The 21,623-nt window shown below is 40.2% G+C and overlaps 1 protein-coding gene across 1 annotated transcript in view; it reads right to left on the bottom strand.

Annotated features, from left to right (window-relative positions):
- The window catches only part of ATP12A (ATPase H+/K+ transporting non-gastric alpha2 subunit), a 39,826-nt gene extending 18,981 nt beyond the window's left edge, over positions 1 to 20,845 (bottom strand). Inside the window, exons 1-8 of the mRNA XM_060787431.2 lie at positions 20,594 to 20,845; positions 11,868 to 12,014; positions 8,667 to 8,726; positions 8,187 to 8,390; positions 6,956 to 7,069; positions 5,963 to 6,097; positions 2,541 to 2,658; positions 768 to 1,036 (exon numbers count right to left, since the gene is read on the bottom strand). Of these exons, the coding sequence (XP_060643414.2) occupies positions 768 to 1,036; positions 2,541 to 2,658; positions 5,963 to 6,097; positions 6,956 to 7,069; positions 8,187 to 8,390; positions 8,667 to 8,726; positions 11,868 to 12,014; positions 20,594 to 20,602 (1,056 nt within the window). The 5' untranslated portion in view covers positions 20,603 to 20,845. The remainder of the gene's footprint in view (positions 1 to 767; positions 1,037 to 2,540; positions 2,659 to 5,962; positions 6,098 to 6,955; positions 7,070 to 8,186; positions 8,391 to 8,666; positions 8,727 to 11,867; positions 12,015 to 20,593) is intronic.
- Between the last annotated feature and the right edge of the window lie 778 nt (positions 20,846 to 21,623).

Raw genomic sequence — 21,623 nt, forward strand, 5'->3', positions numbered from 1 at the left:
GAAAAATGGTGTTCCCAAACTAGCCACAAATGTGTGGTTTTTGCCATATGTCCCTTTAAAGCAGTGGTTCTCAACCTGTGGGTCTCCAAATGTTTTGGCCTTCCAGAAATCCAGAAATCCTAACAGCTGGTAAACTGGTTGGGATTATAGACCAAAACACCTGAGGACCCACAGGTTGAGAACCACTGCTTTAAAGCTTATGGTTTTAGGTGGATTGAGACTGGGGAGGCATTCAAGATGAGTAGTGGGATTCAGGTAGCCCATTCTCATTGTAATGGGGAGGTCAGATGGTGACCTCCATCTTCCACCGTAGTTCCACATTAGAGTAGGCCCCATTGTATTAAGAAGAACTTCCTGACTGTGAGAACTTTTCAGCAGTGGAACTCTCTGCCCCGGAGTGTTGTGGAAGCTCCTTCTTTGGAGGCTTTTAAATAGAGGCTGGATGGCCATCTGTTGGGGGTGCTTTAAATGCAATTTTCCTGCTTCTTGGCAGGGGGTTGGACTGGATGGCCCATGAGGTCTCTTCCAACTCTATGATTCTATGATATAGCGCAGTGTCAAAGGGGCCTCAGATAAGGATATCAAAATAGTAGCAACAAATCGGTATCTTGACAGATCAATGTGATCAAGCAAATAGGATTTTTTGGCAAATATCTTTCCATCCACTTCCTCGGTGCTGTCAGCTTTTCTATAATTTTACACAATATGCTGGAGTTAGAGAAGGCCTGTGCCATGAAAGTTAACATTTCTAGCTGATGAAAACTTACAGTAACTGTAGCTAGTAGACCTTCAGGCACATTGGCCACAATAATGCCAATGAGGAAGATGATGGAATCGAGAACATGGTAGCCCATGGAGACAGCGATGACGAAGAAAAGGACCCCAATGGAGATAGCTACTCCAGCCACAATATGGACAAAATGCTCTATCTCCAGAGCAATGGGTGTCTTCTCATTCCCAACACCAGAAGCTAGTGAAGCAATTCTTCCAATGATGGTGTTGTCACCTGTGTTGATCACCATACCCGTAGCAGCACCTAAGGAGAAAGGGAAGCAAATGTCATCCCTTGCCTGTTTGGATACCATGATTTTGTGAAATGATTTGCTCCTCATCTTTCTTAGTTCATGGAGCTTTTTACAACTGCTTTGTTGCTATGTGCCATCAAATCAACACCGATTCAAGGTGACTCTTTTCTAGGACAATATTTACTCAGAGGAAGTTTGCTTGTTCATATTCTGCCCAGTGGATTTCCCGAAACTAGATGATCCTCTGTAATCCAAGTCCACCATTGCTGCTATAACCCCATACTGGTCCTACTGTTGTCACCTTATTATGATCTCTCAATTCCTTGGTGTTCTATTGTGTTCCCTTGACCTTTTTGTTTCTAGCTAAAACAATGATGGAGCCCCCAGTAGCGCAGTGGATTAAAGCGCTGAGCTGCTGAACTGAAAGGTCATAGGTTCAAATCTGGGGAGTGGCATGAGCTCCCACTGTTAGCCCCAGCTTCTGTAGCCATGCTGGCCACATGACCTTGGAGGTGTCTACAGAAAATGCCGGCTCTTTGGCTTAGAATGGAGATGAGCACCAACCCAACTGGACTTAATGTCAGGGGAAAACCTTTTAACCAAAACAATGATGTGCATATGTCTTTTCTATCTAAATAAATGGTATGGACCTTATATTTTATCTGTGAACAGTATAGCAGGCCTTTGGTTACTGCTGGAGTTTGATTCCTGGACCCCCTGGGGATCCCTGTCTGTCTAAACGGCATTGAATGTTTGGCGCATATATGTACTGTGATCTGCCCTGAGGTTCTCCCTTGGGGAGATAGGACAGAATATAAAATTATTATTATTATTATTATTATTATTATTATTATTATTATTATAATAAACACCACAAGATGAGTCCACAGCAGACACTCTGCTGGCTGTTGTATTGGATCACACGTCTGACACTTCCCAAGTGTCTAGGACTGTGTGATGTATCGGATTATTATTATTATTATTATTATTCCAAAATCAGTGAATCTGCAAATTTCATTGCAGCATATAAAATGGTGTCCATTATATAAAATGGAAAACTAAATTTGCTTTTTGAATGTTATTCTTTATTTGGGTGGGGGGAGGGATATTTCCAAGCTATGGATGATGGAATCCATGGGTATGAAGGGCCAGTTGTACAATTTCTGGATTAGGGTTCTCTTCCTCTTTTCTCTAAAGGTCCTTACATTCTTTCCCCAAATGTGCTTCTGAAGATCATAGGACCCTTTGGAAATGAGGTAGGAGATGGTGCTGATGAAGACAAGAATTGCTCCTTGGATAAATAAGGAAGACACTTAGGATCCTAGCTAACCTTTTTATGTCAGGTTTTAGGCCAATCCCTAAGACTTGTGTTAGGGAAAAGATTAATGTAGCAGTAGTAATTGCTGCAGCTGATGTTACTGACAATTCTCTGTTTGGAGATGAAGTTTTCTCCATCCCGCCATTCTTTCTCTGTCTCTCTTTCTGTCTGCCCCATCCCCATACAAACACACTCACCTTCCAAGCAAGTTGTGGAGTAGAAAGCAATATTTTTGGTTTCCAGTGGGTTTTCATGAGTAAATTCACAGGAGCGGGACTGTGGCTCTGATTCTCCAGTAAGGGAGGAGTTGTCCACCTGTCGGTCAAAGCCAAATGCTTGGATGAGTTTAGGCATCCCATTATTATGTTTACTCATCACCAGTTTTACAGGTAGCTTCAATTGTTATAGTAATGGTATATGATAACCCAAGAAAGACTGACCATATCACTTGTGACATTATCCCCAAGTGTCATCTTTCATTCTGGACCATGCTCTGACCTACAAGAAGCACTGCCTGAATATCAAGCAAAAAGTGGGTGCTAGAAACAATATCATACGAAAGCTGACTGGCACAACCTGGGGATCACAACCAGACACAGTGAAGACATCTGCCCTTGCGCTATGCTACTCTGCTGCTGAGTACGCATGCCCAGTGTGGAACACATCTCACCACGTAAAACAGTAGATGTGGCTCTTAATGAGACATGCCGCATTATCACGGGATGTCTGCGCCCTACACCACTGGAGAAATTACACTATTTAGCCAGTATTGCACCACCTGACATCCGCCGGGAAGTAGCAGCCAACAGTGAAAGGGCCAAGCAGTGACAGCCCCAGCTCATCCCCTGTTTGGGTATCAGCCAGCACATCAATGACTTAAATCAAGAAATAGTTTTCTAAGATCTACAGAGACACTCGCTGGAACACCTCAGCAAGCAAGAGTCTAAAAGTGGCAGGTTCAAACCCAGAACCTCAATCAATAGCTGATATCAAATGAGAGACTCCCTCCTGGGCAAACAGAAAACTGGGCGACTTGGAAGGCGCTGAACAGCCTGCGCTTTGACACCACGAGATGCAGAGTTAACCTGAAGAAATGGGGTTACAAAGTAGAATCCATGACATGCGAATGTGGAGAAGAGCAAACCACTGACCACCTGCTGCAACGCAACCTGAGCCCTGCCACATGCACAATGGAGGACCTTCTTATAGTAACACCAGAGGCATTCCAAGTGGCCAGCTACTGGTCAAAGGACATTCAAATCAACTACCAAGCTTGCAAACTTTGTGCTTTGTTTGTTTGTTAAAAAATGCAATACAACTGTTTGGTTTGCTCCTGACACGACAAATAAATAAATAAATAAATATTTCACCTAAGGATTACTCAACCAATGTCTCTGATAGGGTGGGGATGACTATAGAGCAATATATCATAGAAAGTATCTTTGCAGGGAGAACGATTGTTATCTTACTCTTAAGTGATTGTTCAAACAAGCTAAATGAAGACATTTCCTCCCACACGATTGTTATCATAATTAAATGATCAAGGTTTCTGGGGAAGATCTTTTTCTTTCATAGTTCAAAACAAGCTATTTTTTCCTCAAAGACACATTTTTCACATGGATGCTGATGTATCATTTCTTTGATTGTACATCTTCATGCACCAGATCTATGGAAAGAGACTCTGTTTGCACATTGAATATCCCTTATCTAAAATGCTAAGGTCCCTGGTGGCACAGCGGGTTAAACCCCTGAGCTGCTGAACTTGCTGACTAAAAGGTTGATGGTTCAAATCCGGGGAGTGGGGTAAGCTCACAGTGTTAGCCCCAGCTTCTGCTAACCTTGCAGTTCAAAAACATGCAAATTTGAGTAGATCAACCTACTATGTTGCAAAGTTTTGTGCAGCAGCATACAAAATCCATCAGGGGATTGCGGTGTGTTGCTGTGGCCCAGTCTGTGTGTGTGTGTGTATGTGTGTGTATATTTGTTTGTGTGTATATACGTGTGTGTATATTTGTGTATTTCTGTGTTATATGTGTATATGTATATTGTGTATATTTGTGTGCTTGTGTATATGCATATATGTATGTATATATGTGTGTATATGTATATGTGTTAACTGTGTATCTAATAATCATCTTCCTTGAATCTATAATTTGCTGATAGTCATGTGCATTGTAGGTTTTTACCCCATTTCCCCTTCCGCTTCCTCACCCCTATTGTGCTTCAGTATTTATAATTATATTTTTAAACGTACCAAGTTTGTATGAAACTGTGACTTTTATTTCCTGTGCTGGTTTATGACCGAAATAAATGATTTGAGTAGATCAATAGGTACCACTTCTGTGGGAAGGTAACGGCACTCCATGCAGTCATGCTGGCCACATGACCTTGGAGGCGTCTACGGACAATGTCAGTTCTTTGGCTTAGAAATGGAGATGAATACCAGCCCCCAGAGTCAGACACAACTAGACTTAATGTCAGGGGAAACCTTTACCACTACTATCTAAAATACTGGGGACCAGAAGTGTTTTGATTTTGGATAATATTTGGGTTTTGCAACACTAACATATATATATATATATATATATATATATATATATATATATATATATATATATAACTAGATATCTTAGAGATGGGACCCAGGTCTAAACACAGCATTTATGTTTCATATATACTTTTTACAAACTTTCTGGAGTTAACTTTGTACACAATATTTTAAATTACTTTGTGCATGAAACAAAGTTTGTATCTACTAAACCTTCCTAATGCCACGACCCCTTAATACGCTTCCTCGTGTTGTGCTGCCCCTCATCCATAAAATTAGTTTCCTTGCTACTTCATAACTGTCATTTTTGCTGCTGTTATGAATAGTAATGTAAATATCTGATATGCAGGATGTATTTTCATACACTGGACCAAATTTGGCATAAAGACCCAATACACCCAAATTTAAATACTGTTGGGATTGGGGGAGGGTATTGATTTTGTCCTGTGGGAGTTGTAGTTGCTGGGATTTATTGTTCACCTACAATCAAAGAGCATTCTGAACTCCACCAACGATGGAATTGAATCAAACTTGGCACACAGAACTCCCATGACCAAGAGAAAATACTGGAAGGGTTTGGTGGGCATTGACCTTGAGTTTTGGGAGCTGTAGTTCACCTACATCCAGAGAGCACTGTGGACTCAAACAATGATGGATCTGGACCAAACTTGGCATGAATTCTCAATATGCCCAAATGTAAACACTAGTGGGGTTTGGGGGAAGTAGACCTTGACATTTGGGAGTTGTAGTTGCTGGGGTTTATAGTTCACCTACAATCGAAGAGCATTCTGAACCCTGCCAACGATTGAATTGGGCCAAACTTCCCACACAGAACCTCCATGACCAACAGAAAATACTGTGTTTTCTTGTGGTCTTTGGTGACCCCTCCAGGGTTGAGAAACACTGTACTAAACCATCAGAAAGCAAAGATGTCATTATTTCAGCTACTCATGTGGGGAATCTTTGAAACATTTTGGATTTCCAGTTAGGAGAGTTTTAACCTGTGCTGTGCTTTATGTTTCCCAAAGCGCTAAAAGATGGATTCTGATTTTTTTTCATTTATTATATTACCTTACAGCCCTGACTGGCAATCAGCCGGATGTCTGCTGGTATTCTGTCTCCGCCTTTGATTTCCACAATGTCTCCCACTACTAGTTGGTCAGCCGGGATTTCCTTTTTCTCTGCATCTCTGAGAACAAGGGCTTGCTAATGAGAGAAACAAGGATAAGAGTTTGATTACTACATGGTTAAAACAAAAGGCCGAAATGTTTCCAACAAACTGGGCTACCCAGAGCTTCAACCATTTTATATGTTTGTTATGATGGTTGCATCAGACTACATTTGTTGAAAAGCAATGGAAGCCAGTGAATATATTTATCTTCTACTAGCCATCCCCTGCCACGCGTTGCTGTGGCCCAGTCTGTGTATATGTGTGTGTAGATATATATGTGTGTGTGTGTGTGTGTGTGTGTGTATAAATATGTCTGTGTGTATATACATGTGTATATATTTGTGCATTTCTGTGTTTATGTGTATATGTATATTGTGTATATTTGTGTGTATATATGTATGTAGGTGTAAATGTATGTATAAATTGTGTGTGATATATATATCATATATATGTGTGTGTGCGTGAGTATGTATGTGTGCATGTGTATATGAATATATGGCTAATTTGGTGGTTTTTAAAGTCTGTTCTGCTGTTTTTTGTGTATTTCTAGGGGTGATGGACACATGTTGGACTATTAGATGTATTGTGTCAAAATTTCATGTCATCCAGTGGTTTCTGAGTTATGTTTCTCCCACAAACAAACATTAGATAGATAGATAGATAGATAGATAGATAGATAGATGATAGAGAGATGATAGAGAGATGATAGAGAGATAGATGATAGATAGATGATAGATAGATAGATGATAGATAGATAGATGATAGATAGATGGCAATAACACATGTCAAGTCAACTTTATTTCTCATTTAAACTGGGAGAGAAAGTATCCTAAACTTCTTAACATTACTATCTAGTTTTTAAACACATTGATTTATTGATATCGGACACTTACCTGTGGTATCATTTTACTGAAACTGGCCATGATGTTGGTGCTTTTGGATTCTTGATAATATGCAAACATGCCAGTAAGGATGACAACAAGTGAAAGGACCACACCCAGGTAGAGCTGAATGGCAAGAAAATTGTGCAAGTTAGGATGTTGATTATTTTCCCCCATTTGTAACATAGTTATGCAATGCGACTCACAATTGCATAAATATTGTATGTGTCCAAACAACAAAGGAAAAGAGATGTATAGCTTTATAGCACCCCCTTGCATAGGGAACATTTTGGAGAGCTATCAGTAAGAACATAAGATTTATTTCAGACATTTGTACCTTGTCCTTCTCAACCCACACAGTGGGGGGGACAGGGACACTTAGGGTGGCTTACAACCGACAACAATTCGATGCCGACACATACAAGCAACATAGTATAACACATATAAACATTAGTTAAAATATCAATCTAAAAACATTATTTACAACAATATGGCCACATCCAAGTCCAATTCAATGTCCAGAGATCCAGTCCAAAACCTGTCCATTATCAATTCTCATGAAGCATTGCAAATTGCTGTTCAGCCTGCTACCTGAATACCTCATCCCAGAACCATGACTTGAGTTTTTTCCTAAAGGAAAGAAGAGATGGAGCCGACCTAATTTCCCTGGAGAGTGTAATCCACAGATGGGGGGCCACCTCCAAGAAGGCCCTTGTCTCTCATCCCTGCCAGTCACATCTGCGGCATTAAGTGTGGGACCTCCCTGGATGACTGTAAACTCCGAGGTTGATTGTAGAGGGAGATATGTTTGGACAAGTAAGCTGGAACCATGTAGGGCTTTATAGGCCAAAACCAGCACTCTGAACTGTGCTCGGAAGTGGACCAGCAGTCAGTGGAGATGACACAACCGGGGGGGGGGGGGGGATGTTCCCTGTATGTCGCTCCGGTGAGTAATCTAGCTGCCACCCATTGGACTAGTTTGAGTTTCCAAACAGTCTTCAAAGGCAACCCCATGTAGAGTGCATTGCAGTAATCACAATTCTTCAAATTTAGGATTTCTAATAACACAGAATGAAGAAATGATTTTTTTCTGTATCTGGGTTCACTATTGGATTGTACAAAGCTAGAGCTTAGGTAGACATTTGGGATAGTAGCTATTTAGTTAATGCTATTTATAGTTTTTCAATAGGTGGAACACTCAAGACAAATGAAATAGCTACCATGAAAACATAACCATACTTACATTGTCAAATGCTGAAGAAACTCCCTGTCCATACTGAATCCCAAAAGCAATCCAGCAAAGGATAGCTCCAACCCACAAGAGGATGGAAAACCCTCCTATCATCTGTTTGAGAAACTTGATTATCTCTGGAGTCGATTTGGGTGGGGTTAAAGAATTGGGACCATCACGGGCCAAAACTTCTGCAGCTCTTGAGCTTGCAAGACCCTGTAAAAAGAAAGTACAGAAATGATCTAAGAGTGTGATGTGAATTCTGAGATGTTGACAAAATTGTTGACTCAGCCCATTTTTAAAACTATTTTTTAAAAAAAATATGGCTTTCTCCTTCCTGAAACAAAGGCATGTTAGTATGGACTAAAGTTATTAAAATTCATTCCTCAGTTAAAAAGCGTCAGGTTCAATAGCAAAAATACAATTTATGTTTTCAATATCAGAATGGATTTCACTGTGGTTAAATTACTGTTCTTCTCCATATCAACTTACTTTAATGATACTCGTGCCATATTTTTCTTCTAGTTCTTGCACACTTAGTTTGTGGTCATCCTAAAACAGAAAAAACAGATAGATCAGTATTTTTTTTAAATTTCAATATGTATTCTATAGCTATCAAAATCTATATGTCACTAGCTGTCCCCTGCCACGCGTTGCTGTGGCCCAGTCTGTTGATCTGGAAAATAAAGTATTGAGAAAGTGTTGGTTTATAACATATGTAATGTCTTTCTGCTTGTGGGTAAACAGTATTTCTTGCTGTTTCTTTGTCAGTATTAATGTGGAGAGTGTCTGGTTTGCCCACCCTGGAACATTCAACGTATCATTGCCCCTCTTTAAGGGTCCCTTTCAAATCTATGATACTATATCTCTCTGTGTGTGAATCCTATCTATCCATCCATCTATCTATATCTATGGCTGGATGGCTCTTTATCAGAAGGACTTTGATTACATTTTCTTGCCCTGATGGAGGAAGTTAGATAGGATGGCCTTAAGTATTTTCTGTCGGTCATGGGGGTTCTGTGTGGGAAGTTTGCCCCAATTCTGTCATTCGTGGTGTTCAGAATGCTCTTTGATTGTAGGTGAACTGTGAATCCCAGTGACTACAACTCCCAAATGCCAAGGTCTATTTTCCCCAAACTCCACCAGTGTTCACATCTGGGCATATTGAGTGCTTGTGCCAAGTTTGGTCCAGATCCATCATTGTTTGAGTTCACAGTGCTCTCTAGTTGTAGGTGAACTACAACTCCCAAACTCAAGGTCAATGCCCACCAAACCCTTCCAGTATTTTCTGTTGGTCATGGGAGTTCTATGTGCCAAGTTTGGTTCAATTCCATCTTGGTGTAGTGCAGAATTTTGCATTTTTTAAAAAGAAAACCCTCAATAAAGATTTAAAAAAAAAAAAAAAAACCTCAATGTCGATGCCCACCAAACCTTTCTACTGTTTTCTGTTGGTCTTGGAAGTTCTGTGTGCCAAGTTTGGTTCAATTCCATCGTTGGTGTAGTGCAGAATGCTCTTTGATTGGAGGTGAACTATAAATCCCAGCAACTACAACTCCCAAATGACAAAATCATAATTTTTTGAGTGATGGTCACTCCTTGTGTTGTGAGACGTTTTGTTGCCAAATTTGGTGTGATTTCGTTCATTAGTTCTTTTGTTTTTAAGGTACTCATTATGCACAGAACATTTACATATAGAGAGATAGTCAGGTTGTTTTAATATTTAGGGGGATGATCTTGAAATGCCATTCTACAGTATGCAATTTGAGGTATAATTGTATAGCATTCCATTGGAGGATCTTGAACACATTTAAACTCCTGAGACATAAAGTCATCTCATTAGTCATGGAATCATGGCGTTGAAGGAACGCACAAGCATTACCTAGTATGGCATTATGATGAAACAGAAACAAGTGCTTTTACAGTCTTTCCTTGAAAAACACCAAGCAAGATGCCACAATATATTGAGTTCTTCTGTTGCTTTTACACAATGCAATTCACAACAAGTTACATGCTGCAAAGATCAAAGTATGCTTCCATTAATGATTGCATTTTTTAATTTAATTGAAGGGATGAATACTTCCTCCTTGCTAAACTTTAGGTCTCATGTGCAATCTCTAATCTCCAGATACGAAATCTTATCCAGCAGGGTTGAGAAAAGATTTCTATTTAAGTATCGAAACAGATGCATCATGATAGATTATATCTATGACAGGATGCTTGTTTTACCTCTATGAAGCTGATGGCACATGGAAAAGATGGAAGATTACAAGAGTGATAGTTTTGTGCACATGGAAGCATTGGTGTCTTGTTATTGTTCATTCATTCAGTCGTTTCCAACTCTTAGTGACCTCATGGACCAGCCCATTGGTGTCTAGAAGTGTGCAATTCGACCAAAAGGCATGCCATTTCGGGGTCCATTTTCAGCTAGCCCCTCATTCTGTTTACCGGGAAGTTACTTAAATCGGAAGAGGTGTTGCCGTTTTTCCTCCGGCAAAGATTCAGCCCATTAGCTATAATGGGAAACTTTAAAGCAGTGGTTCTCAACCTGGGGTCCCCAGATGTTTTTGGCCTACAACTCCCAGAAATCCTAGCAAGTTTACCAGCTGTTTGGATTTCTGGGAGTTGGAAGCCAAAAACATCCGGGGACCCCAGGTTGAGAACCACTGCTTTAAAGGCTCAATCCTCAGTCATTTTAAGACCTATCTGCATGAAACCTACCTCAGCTTTAGACCCTATTTACAACTTCAGGCCTGCCAAGTTTCAAAGCAATTAATCAATCTACTGATTTTTTACATTTATTTTAAGTTTTTACCATAACATTTTGTTTAAATATGACAAACCGCAAGAGAAGGTTCTGGGAATTGTAATCACCAGTTGTATCCATTCCCAGATAATCAGAGCATGGGCACAACCAGGCTTTTTATTGGCTGAGAAACACACAGAGAGAAAAAACTTCAACTCCCATCATGCTCTAAAGGGATCCCATAGACTTTTCAATGCCCACCCCACAAAAGTGCTGCTGGGAAAGCGAGTTCTCAGCATGGCCCTCTCTGGAGGAGAAGCCTAGAAAACTTTCCAAAAAGAAATGGATGGGTGCTGCTGCTGCTGGGGAGGGAGAAAAGATGCTACAGTCAATCCCATCTTCTCCAGGAGCCCCACAGCAGACTCCTGCCTCGGGTATATTGCAGACTTAACTCCATACTCTCCAGGAACTGCTAAAATCCAGCTCCCTTATCCGTTTTGCTGGGTTTTGCAGGTTCCTCCTCCCTGTTCTGTTTTTGGAGATTATATGAAACAGACCACTGAATTATTTGCATTCAAACTGATTCAGGCCCAAGCCTATTGGTGTCCCTAGGCTTGGTGTCACCTAGTGTGGTAACTCATGGTGTCACCTGAAATGAATAGATAGTAAAAAGGACAGGAACAGAGGAGTTGAGCTGAAAGAGAACTGAGAGCCTCATACTTTACTGCCTTTTCCCATCACAAACCAGGTCAAGGAGGTCATGTTGGTCTCAGAGGTGGATCAGGTCTATCAAGATGGAACAAATGGCCAAAGAGCTTGGTGGGGTTGTCACAAACCGCAACAGACCTAGCCAGCATCATCATTGGAGACCACTTTTGGGAGTTCCAATCCTATGAAATCAAAGTGTGGATAAAGGCCATTGCTATAGGTGTTTCTACTATAGTACTTACCAGATCCAACTCTTTCTTGAGGTCTTCTTCCTTCCTTTTCTTCTTATCCTTTTTTGTATCTTTGTTCTTTTCCTTTTCATCTTCTTTTCCAATTTCTTCCACATCTTTTGTTCCATTGATCTCAACTGAGTAGATATCAGCTTTTTTCTGAAATTAAATGAACAGAGAAGTTAGTTTGGCTTTATTTGTTCCGTTGACTCATCCACAAAACCATCTCTAAAGGTGAAGGCCCCTTCTATGGAATATGCAAGCATTCAATAGATAGAGTAGCTTCCCAGAACAGTAAAAAATGTGGATTATTTCCCATACGTATGGGTTTGATGAGTGCAACATGTCACTTCATGTTTCTTCTGGTTTAACATGCCCAATTTCTAAAATTAATAATTTTCTGTATTGTCTTATTGCCTTACCAATATACATAAACAAACAACCAAAATATTGCATTTTAGAGGACTTCACTAGGCTGTTTCATGTTTTCTGTCACTCTCTCTTAAGCAATCCCTGGCGCCTGAGGGTGAATGAACAGCATACTTGTTGGGTTGTTGCTGGAAAAATGCGGCCAGGTTTTTAAAATGGAAAAAAGAAACAGCAAAAATGATGGCATGCAGAGACTACAACAAGGAAGTATCTATCTATTAGCAGATTTGCATTCTACAAGTTAATGTATTGATTGCAGTTGATGTACATATGCATTTATCTATAAAATTAACATATTGATGTATCCTTAAATTGAATAATGAACACACTTCTGTCTTATTTCAAGTAGTGCTAGCATAGTATAGAAATCTAAAGTGAAAATTGCCCATGCCTTTGTATTCTCAGTTTCTATGTATTTTTTGTGTTATCTGGACTTTAAAGGTATTGAATAGGAAAAGAATCAATTCACTCCAAGATGTTGAAGTTTTGCAAATATTGAAGACTGGCAAAATCTCTGTATGTGCGTATGTGGCAGAGGTGTCTACTTACACATAGTCTCCCACCTCCACAAATAGCTATAGTTCCAAGTGCTGAGGAGCCTCCAAAGGCATTCCTTCCACTGACATTGCAGATTATTATGACCGCCATGAACATGTTGCCCAAACCCTGCAATGTCCACCCCAAACACTACATCCCACCGCACAAATAATGCTTTCATTCAGGGACCATTTCATTCCAGATTTTAGATGTTTCCTCCACCACATGCAGGTATCCCAGGGTTCCTTTCTCACTCCATTGGTGTGGAATCAGCATGATCCCACCCACTACCTCTCCCTTAATCCTTCCCTACTCTTTTCAACTCTGTCTGCATAACAGAGCAGCAACTAAACATACTGGAGGAGTTTGGGGGATTGACTCCACATGAAGGAAGTTGTAGTTTGCCCTGCATCAAGTCAGAGCACTGTGACCCCAACTGACAATGGATCTGGACCACATTTGGTACACAGAACCCCCATGCCCAACATTACACATTGAAAGGATTTGGAGGGGAATTCAGCTTGTTTTATAGCCATTGTAGCTACTGGGATGTATAGTTCATCTGCAATCAAAGAGCACTCTGGACCCCACCACTGATGGACCTGGAAACCCAATAATAATAATAATAATAATAATAATAATAATAATTTTATTTATATACCGCTCTATCTTCTCGGGGGGACTCAGAGCGGTTTCCAGGCAACAACATCAAAACATACAGAGTCACAACTAAAAAGGCTGGGTCAAGACTGATACAAATTGAAATAAGATGGGACCGGCATTTGAGTACAATACTGTAATAGGTAAATAACAAAAGTGGGGATGGGCTATTTCCAGGGACCTGTTAGGAGAATGACTAGGGTAATATATAGGGGGCTAGGTCGTGTCCAGACAGTGTCTGGGCTGAGCTAGCACTGGTCACTCTCGAAGATTTGTTGAAACCTCCAAGTCTTCAAACTCTTACAAAAAGAGGGGAGGGATAGGGTCTGTCTGATTTCCCTTGGAAGGGCATTCCAGAGGTGGGGGGCCACCACCGAGAAGGCCCTCTCTCTCATCCCAACCAACCGTGCTTGTGACAGATGTAGGAGCGAGAGGAGGGCCTCTCTGGAGGATCTTAGAGTTCATGCTGGTTCATAGATGGAGAAACGATCACGAAGATAGGCGGGGCCCGAACCGTTTAGGGCTTCATAGGTCATTTCCTGCACATTGAATTTGGCTCAGCAACTTATGGGTAGCCAATGAAGCTATTTAAATAGCTGGTTTAACCCTCCAAAAACAAACAATGAAATATAACCTGGACATTGCCAGGTCCCCAAGTTAGTAATAAATAAAGGGATCCTAGAACAAATCAGTTGTCTTTTTTGGCAGTCAATAGACCATAAAATTGTAAAATCAAGGACAGATCAAGCCTAAGGTCTTCCTGGGAGCTAATTTGATCATTCTTCGGCTATATTATGAGATGACATGGTCCATTAGGAAAGGTAACACATGGTAAAATGGGAACCAGTCAAAAAAAATAAAGCTATGGTCTTATTAACACCACACTATAATGCAGTCTGAAACTGAATTATATGGTCAGTTTAGATTCATATAATGCAGTTCGACTTCATTATATGAGTCTACAAAGTTTTAAATTACATTATATGGCACTATTGATGGAACCCAAGTTACAAGTGGATATAGACTCAATCAATTAAGTCATAATGTATTGTCGAAGGCTTTCATGGCTGGAATCACTGGGTTGTTGTAGGTTTTTTGGGCTATATGACCATGTTCTAGAGGCATTCTCTCCTGACGTTTTGCCTGCATCAATGGCAATCATCCTCAGAGGTTGTGAGACCTCCCAACCTCTGAGTATGCTTGCCATAGATGCAAGTGAAACGTCAGGAGAGAATGCCTCTAGAACATTGGGTTGTTGTAGGTTTTTTCGGGCTATATGGCCATGTTCTAGAGGCATTCTCTCCTGACGTTTTGCCTGCATCAATGGCAATCATCCTCAGAGGTTGTGAGACCTCCCAACCTCTGAGCATGCTTGCCATAGATGCAGGTGAAACGTCAGGAGAGAATGCCTCTGGAACATGGCCATATAGCCCAAAAAAACCTACAACAACCCAATGAAGTCATAGCCCTCAATCTGCAGGACTGGAACAGGGTTGTTGAGAGCAATGTGCATTTGAAGTCTCCCACCATATCTCCAAACGTGACTTAATGGCAATTAGCAACCAATACTATGCATCATGAACGGAGCAATGTTTACATTCATTTCAGTGCTTGTAGATAAGTTCCAGTATCATACTGATTTGCACACCCAAGTTCATTTGGACACCTATCTACCCAAGCCTTGAAAGTTTGCCAACAGCCTATTACTGCTTTCAAAGAATCTGTGGCGGAAGGTATGCAAGCCGCTTTAGCAACAGGTGCCATTCCTAATGAGAGTTACCTCACCCGCTTTGCTTCATTTGGACAGCATAGATAAGCCATTGTTCTCTACTGCCTTTTCTTTGGATAGCTTGTGCTCCGAAGACAAGTTTCCTGTTTTTGTATGAGCTCATCCGTTTTTATATACATAACTTTCTAGATCATAACTGAGCTATAAATTACATGCCATTCTTTGGAATGACCAACAATTGGCTGACCCCATTCCTTACCAGATTCTTTGAGGATTATATGGCTGTCTTTGCAAGCATAGTCACACTTGGTGACTGAGGTTCAGGTCACAGCCGGCTTTTTGACCGAGGGCTTGACTGAGGATGTCTGCGTATCTCCATGGCTTTGGGTGATTTTACCTTTTGCAACAGTAGTAATATTATGAATTAAACTGGTTTTGGTTTTTCTCCAAAATGTGCATCTATTACATTGTTGGGATTTTTCCTCATTGATTTATGACCTGGTATAAAATTATCGTATGTACTCGAGTATAAGCCAACCCAAATATAAGCCAAGGTACCTAATTTTACTACAAAAAATTGGGAAAACCGTTTAAACTGAGTATAAGATGAGGGTGGGAAATGCAGCAGCTACTGGTGAATTTCAAAATAAAAATAGATATCAATAAAATTACATTAATTGAGGAATCAGAAGGTGAAATGTTTTTAAATATTTACATAAAACAGTAATTTAAGATAAGACTGTCCAGCTCTGATTAAACTATTATTCTAACCTTCTTCAATGTAAATGTGCTTACGTATCCTTCCAATAATAATAAAGAGAGTAAAATAATGGAAAAGTAATAATAATAATAATAATAATAATAATAATAATAGAGTAAAATAATGGAAATGTAATAATAATAGCAATAAAAAACATAAAATAATGAATGTAGCAATAACAACAATTATAAAGTTAAAATGTAATAATAATAATAGAGTAAAATGATAAATGTAATAATAATAATAATAATAATAAAGTAAAATAATAGAAATGTAATAATAATAGTAATAAAAAGAGTAAAATAATGAATATAGCAATAACAACAATTATTTTAAATGTAATAATAATAGTGTAAAATGAGCAGCGTTTCTCAAGCCGTTTAGAGAAGCATTTCTCAACCCGGGGGTGAGGACCACTGGGGGGGTCATGAGGGGGGTATCAGAGGGGTCACCAAAGACCATCAGAAAACACAGTATTTTCTGTTGGTCATAGGGGTTCTGTGTGGGAGGTTTGGCCCAAAGAATGCTCTTTGATTGTAGGTGAACTATAAATCCCGGCAACTACAACTCCCAAATGTCAAGGTCCATTTTCCCCCCAAACTCCACCAGTGTTCTCATTTGGGCATATTGGGTATTTGTGCCAAATTTGGTCCAGATCCATCATTGTTTGAGTCTACAGTGCTCTCTGGATGGAGGTGAACTACAACTCCAAAAGTCAAGGTCAATGCCCGCCAAACCCTTCCAGGATTTTCTGTTGGTCATGGGTGTTCTAGGTGGCAAGTTTGATTTTATTCCATTGTTGGTGGAGTTCAGAACGCTCTTTGATTGTAGGTGAACTATACATTCCAGCAACTACAACTCCCAAATGTCAAGGTCCATTTTCCCCCCAAACTCCACCAGTGTTCTCATTTTGGCATATTGGGTATTTGTGCCAAGTTTGGTGCAGATCCATCATTGTTTGAGTCCACAGTGCTCTCTGGATGGGGGTGAATTACAACTCCAAAACTCAAAGTCAATGCCTACCAAACCCTTCCAGAATTTTCTGTTGGGCATGGGAGTTCTGGGTGGCAAGTTTGATTCTATTCCATTGTTGGTGGAGTTCAGAATGCTCTTTGATTGTAGGTGAACTATAAATCCCAGCAACTACAACTCCCAAATGACAAAATGAACCCCTGCCCCCCAACCCAACCAATATTCAAATTTGGGCATATGGGGTATTTGGGCCGACATGTGAATGAGAATACACCCTACATATCAGATATTTGCATTACAATTCATAATAGTAGCAAATTTACCGTTATGAAGTAGCAGCGAAAATAATTTTATGGTTGGGGGTCACCACAACATGAGGAACTGTGTTAAAGGGTCACGGCATTACGACGGTTGAGTAACACTGCTTTAGAGGGTCTTAGAGCAAATTAAGCATGGATACTCTCTCAAAGCCAAAAGGATTAAACTAAGAGTACTGCACTCTGGTTAGATATGAAATGATATGAAGGAAGAAGACCACATTATGGATGGATTCAATAAAGGAGGCCAACACCTGAGCAAAGCTTCAACAACTGCAGCTCATGGATAACTCCCAGGCCCCTTCCGCAGAGCTGTACACAATCCACATTGAGCTGGATGATATGGCAGTGTGGACTCAAAGCAGATATTGTGGATTATCTGCCCTGATATTCTGTCTTATGGAGCTGTGTGGAAAGGCTCTCCGTTAGAGGGTTGCTGATTTGATGGCATGCAACCATACCAAAGTGTGTTTGAAACCGAAACTCAAATTTCTTCAAAAATTCAATTTAATTTTGATATTTCAAAAGTCAATTATAACCACACATGCACACACACCCCAATCATATTGCCAAGCCACCCTCCCTATGACATAAAGTTTGTCAACTCTTAGATCTCTGATGGCATCAGTCCTATATAGTATCACTCCTAGAACATGAAAGAATGCAATTTAAATATTTAGTAGCTGTTGACAATCAACAAGGTTGCACATTGGGGAATATTTTCCATCATAAGCGAATGGAAGGTGATGCATGAAGTCAGATTAAACACTTCCTTAAACCTATTTAATATTTGTATTTTTCAATATTTCCTTCAATTTGACATCTTCACATCATGTGTCAATTGTCAGTACCCTAGGGTGCAGTTAAAATTATCCTGAGACTCCTACTTTTTGAATGGACGCTGCATCACAATTCTGCATATATTTACATAGAAGGGTGTTTCCATCTCTTCGGGGAAGTCACTGTAGTCTGGCGGTAGTATGTATGCTCTGCACACAGAATGGTTCATTTTCAGAACTTGACATCTCCAACTAAAAGTATCAACATATCAACATGTGCCTGAGACTCTCAGAGTTGAAAATGGGCAAACTTGGGCCCTCCAGGTGTTTTGGACTTCAACTCCCACAATTCCTAACAGCCTACCGGCTGTTAGGAATTGTGGGAGTTGAAGTCCAAAACACCTGGAGGGCCCAAGTTTGCTCATGCCTGGACTAGATGGACAAATAAGATGACCCCAAATGTAGAAGATGCCTCTGTTGCTACTCTGAGTTTAAGAAATGTGAACCTATGTAAGTATACACCTGTTGCAACTTTTATTTTGATTCTAAGGACTGGACTCTACTCTTGGATCAAGTTTTTAAAAAGCATGTCAGAAGTGAATTGAGAATATTGTTTATGTTTTGATTTTATTTTGATGTAATATGTTGTCTGGGCTTGGCCGCTCCGAGTCCCCATTGGGGAGATAGTGGCGGGGTATAAATATAGATTATTATTATTATTATTGTTATTATTCTGCAAGTCGCTTCTGATGTGAGAAAATTCAGTCTACAGAGACGTTACCCAGGGGATGCCCGGATGTGTTACCATCCTGTGGTAGACTTCTTTCTTTCGGGCTGACAGACAGGAGCTCACCCCATCTCATGGATTTGAACCACCAACCTTTAGGTCTTCAGATCAGCAGTTCAGCTGGCACAAGGGTTTAACCCTCTGCACCACCGCTGCTCCGTGCATCAAGTAAACAGACCGCAATAATCAGGTATTGTAGTTTTGCAGAAGCTATTTCAGACTAGACCTGACAAGGGATCCGGAGAATCCATATAAATGTGCAAAGCAAATATTTAAATTATATGGATCACATGGAGAACCAAGGCACAAAATGTTGGGTTATTGGGTTGCTGTAAGTTTTTTCGAGCTATGTGTCCATGTTCTAGAGGCATTCTCTCCTGACATTTCGTCTGCATCTATGGCAAGCATCCTCAGAGGTAGTGAGGTCTGTTGGAACTAGAAAAATGGGTTTATATATCTGTGGAAAGCCATTTTCCTAGTTCCAACAGACCTCACAACCTCTGAGGATGCTTGCCATAGATGCAGGTGAAACGTCAGGAGAGAATGCCTCTAGAACATGGCCATATAGCCCCCCCAAAAAACCCTACAGCAACCCAGTGATTCTGGCCATGAAAGCCTTCAGCAATACATTGTTAGGTTATTCCATATATGTCAGCAAATGAAGTCCAGTGTCCAATATTATTTGTGTGTGTGTGCACGTGACCATTGACTCTTCTCCCTTTGTGTCAGTTTTTTTAAGTTTCTTGCCTAGCCAGCAAGACGTGTTTTCCACTTCACACACCTGCAGTGCCATCAGTTTTTAATAATGGACAATAGAGAAGAAAGGCATTGGATGAAGAATCAGTTAATATTGATGTCTCTCTGCCATTTGAAAATGAAATTGAGACACAGAAGATGAAAGAAACAATTCCATAGACTGTTTCCATAGAATGACTCCACAGATATTAATTTAAAAAAAAAAAACTAAGATGGCCATAGACCAACATGTTGCTCAGGTTTATCATGATTTTTTCAATAATATATGTCTCATTTAGCAACAGTGACTCCAATGGTTCTTTAAAAATACTGGAGAGTATTAAAGTTCAGTGCAAAGATGAAAAGATGAAGAACAGAGCTTGAAAAACCACTCATTTTTAAAGGACTACAATACCAGGTCATCTGAATTGTTTATCTATCCCATTTCCAACTCTCAAGGTTTCAGGCAACGGACTACTTACGTCCAAATGTTTATTGCGAGTTGCAAAAAAGCAATGATTTTTCAAGCTCTGTTCTTCATCTTTTCATCTTTGCACAAAATTTTAATCTTTCTTTGCTGTTGTGTATTTTTGAATTTAGATAATGGAGAAATAACATTTCCAAATTCAGTCCTTCCTTTTTGCACAGAATTTTAATCTTTCTTTGCCGCTGTGTATTTTTGAATTTAGATAATGCAAAATAACATTTCCAAATTCGGTCCTTCCTTTTTGCACATAATTTTACCATGATTTATATATAACTGGAAGCTCTCAGAGGTCCTCCATGACTAGAACATAGACATGTGCAAACTTCAGCTCTCCAGATGTTTTGGACTTCAACTCCCACAATTTCTAATAGCCGCTGGCAGTTGAAGTCCAAAACACCTGGAGGGCTGAAATTTGCCCGTGCCTGGGCTATAGCCTTAAAAGTAACCTGTCCATGCTCTGAGAAGAAATTGAATAACCTTAAATGCTCGTATCTTCCCAAGAGGCCACCAAACCAAGTCAATAGATTTAATTCCAGGTTTACTCACCTTTCCCATTGTAAATGTCTTCTTCCTTTGGCCAAGCAGGGAAATAGGTTTTCTTGCAGCCAAACCAACGAATATGTTAACTCAGGGAGCTTTTCTTAAAGGAAAAATATATTCAAACGCAAGACCCAAGGAGCTATGAAGACCCAGAACTGGAACGGGTTTGCTCACAGGGCTTGTAGCCTCCAAACAGGAGAGCTGGTGTTAGCTGGAATCTTCTCTACACCTGAGCATCCTGGAGATAGGACAGGTTCATCTTCCAGAGCCTGTGGGAAGAATCTGATACTTTCTGGCCCTTATGAATGTTGCCTAGCCACACCTCCTAGGCACTTCAAGGCCAACCCATCCTCTGCTTCATCCAAAAGTAGGAGGAAACATACCAGAGTAATGGGCATATGAGTTCCAGGTCAGAGTTTCTAATTATGCTTGTAAGCGTTTGCTCCCTCCACTGGGGAACAAGGGTTACGTTGCCTTGATCTAGTCCTTGGTTGCCTTCAAGGCTTCTTTTTGTCTCCCTTTGAGTCAACGAATGCAAAAGGTCCATCTGCACCCAACATCTTCCCCTTGAGGCCCCTTCCACACATCTCAATAAAATCCCACATGATCTGCTTTGAACTGGGATATATGGCAGTGTGGACTCAGATAATCCAGTTCAAAGCAGGTATTGTAGGATTTTCCACCTTGCCATTCTGGGTTATATGGATGTATGGAAGGGACCTTAGATACACTGGGCAAGAAAAAGAAAAGACCAAGCATGGTTTCAACTGTACATTACATTCTGAGTGATTGCAATCTGACTTCATTCCTCCAGACACATTAATGTTAGATTTCATTTGCCAACTTTAATCTACAGAATATAAATAATTGTGTTTACAAGAAAGAACAACTATAAGGCAGAATTCACAACATGACAGCAGAAGGAATGGCACCTGCTCCAGGAAAAGATTTATTACTTCTTTTAAAGCCGGTGATTCTTATCAAAGGAAAAAAAAAACATTTTCTAAAGTCTGAGTGATCAAAGGCATTTGAGCAG

Source organism: Anolis sagrei, chromosome 7, assembly GCF_037176765.1.
Source record: "Anolis sagrei isolate rAnoSag1 chromosome 7, rAnoSag1.mat, whole genome shotgun sequence".
Taxonomy (NCBI): domain Eukaryota; kingdom Metazoa; phylum Chordata; class Lepidosauria; order Squamata; family Dactyloidae; genus Anolis; species Anolis sagrei.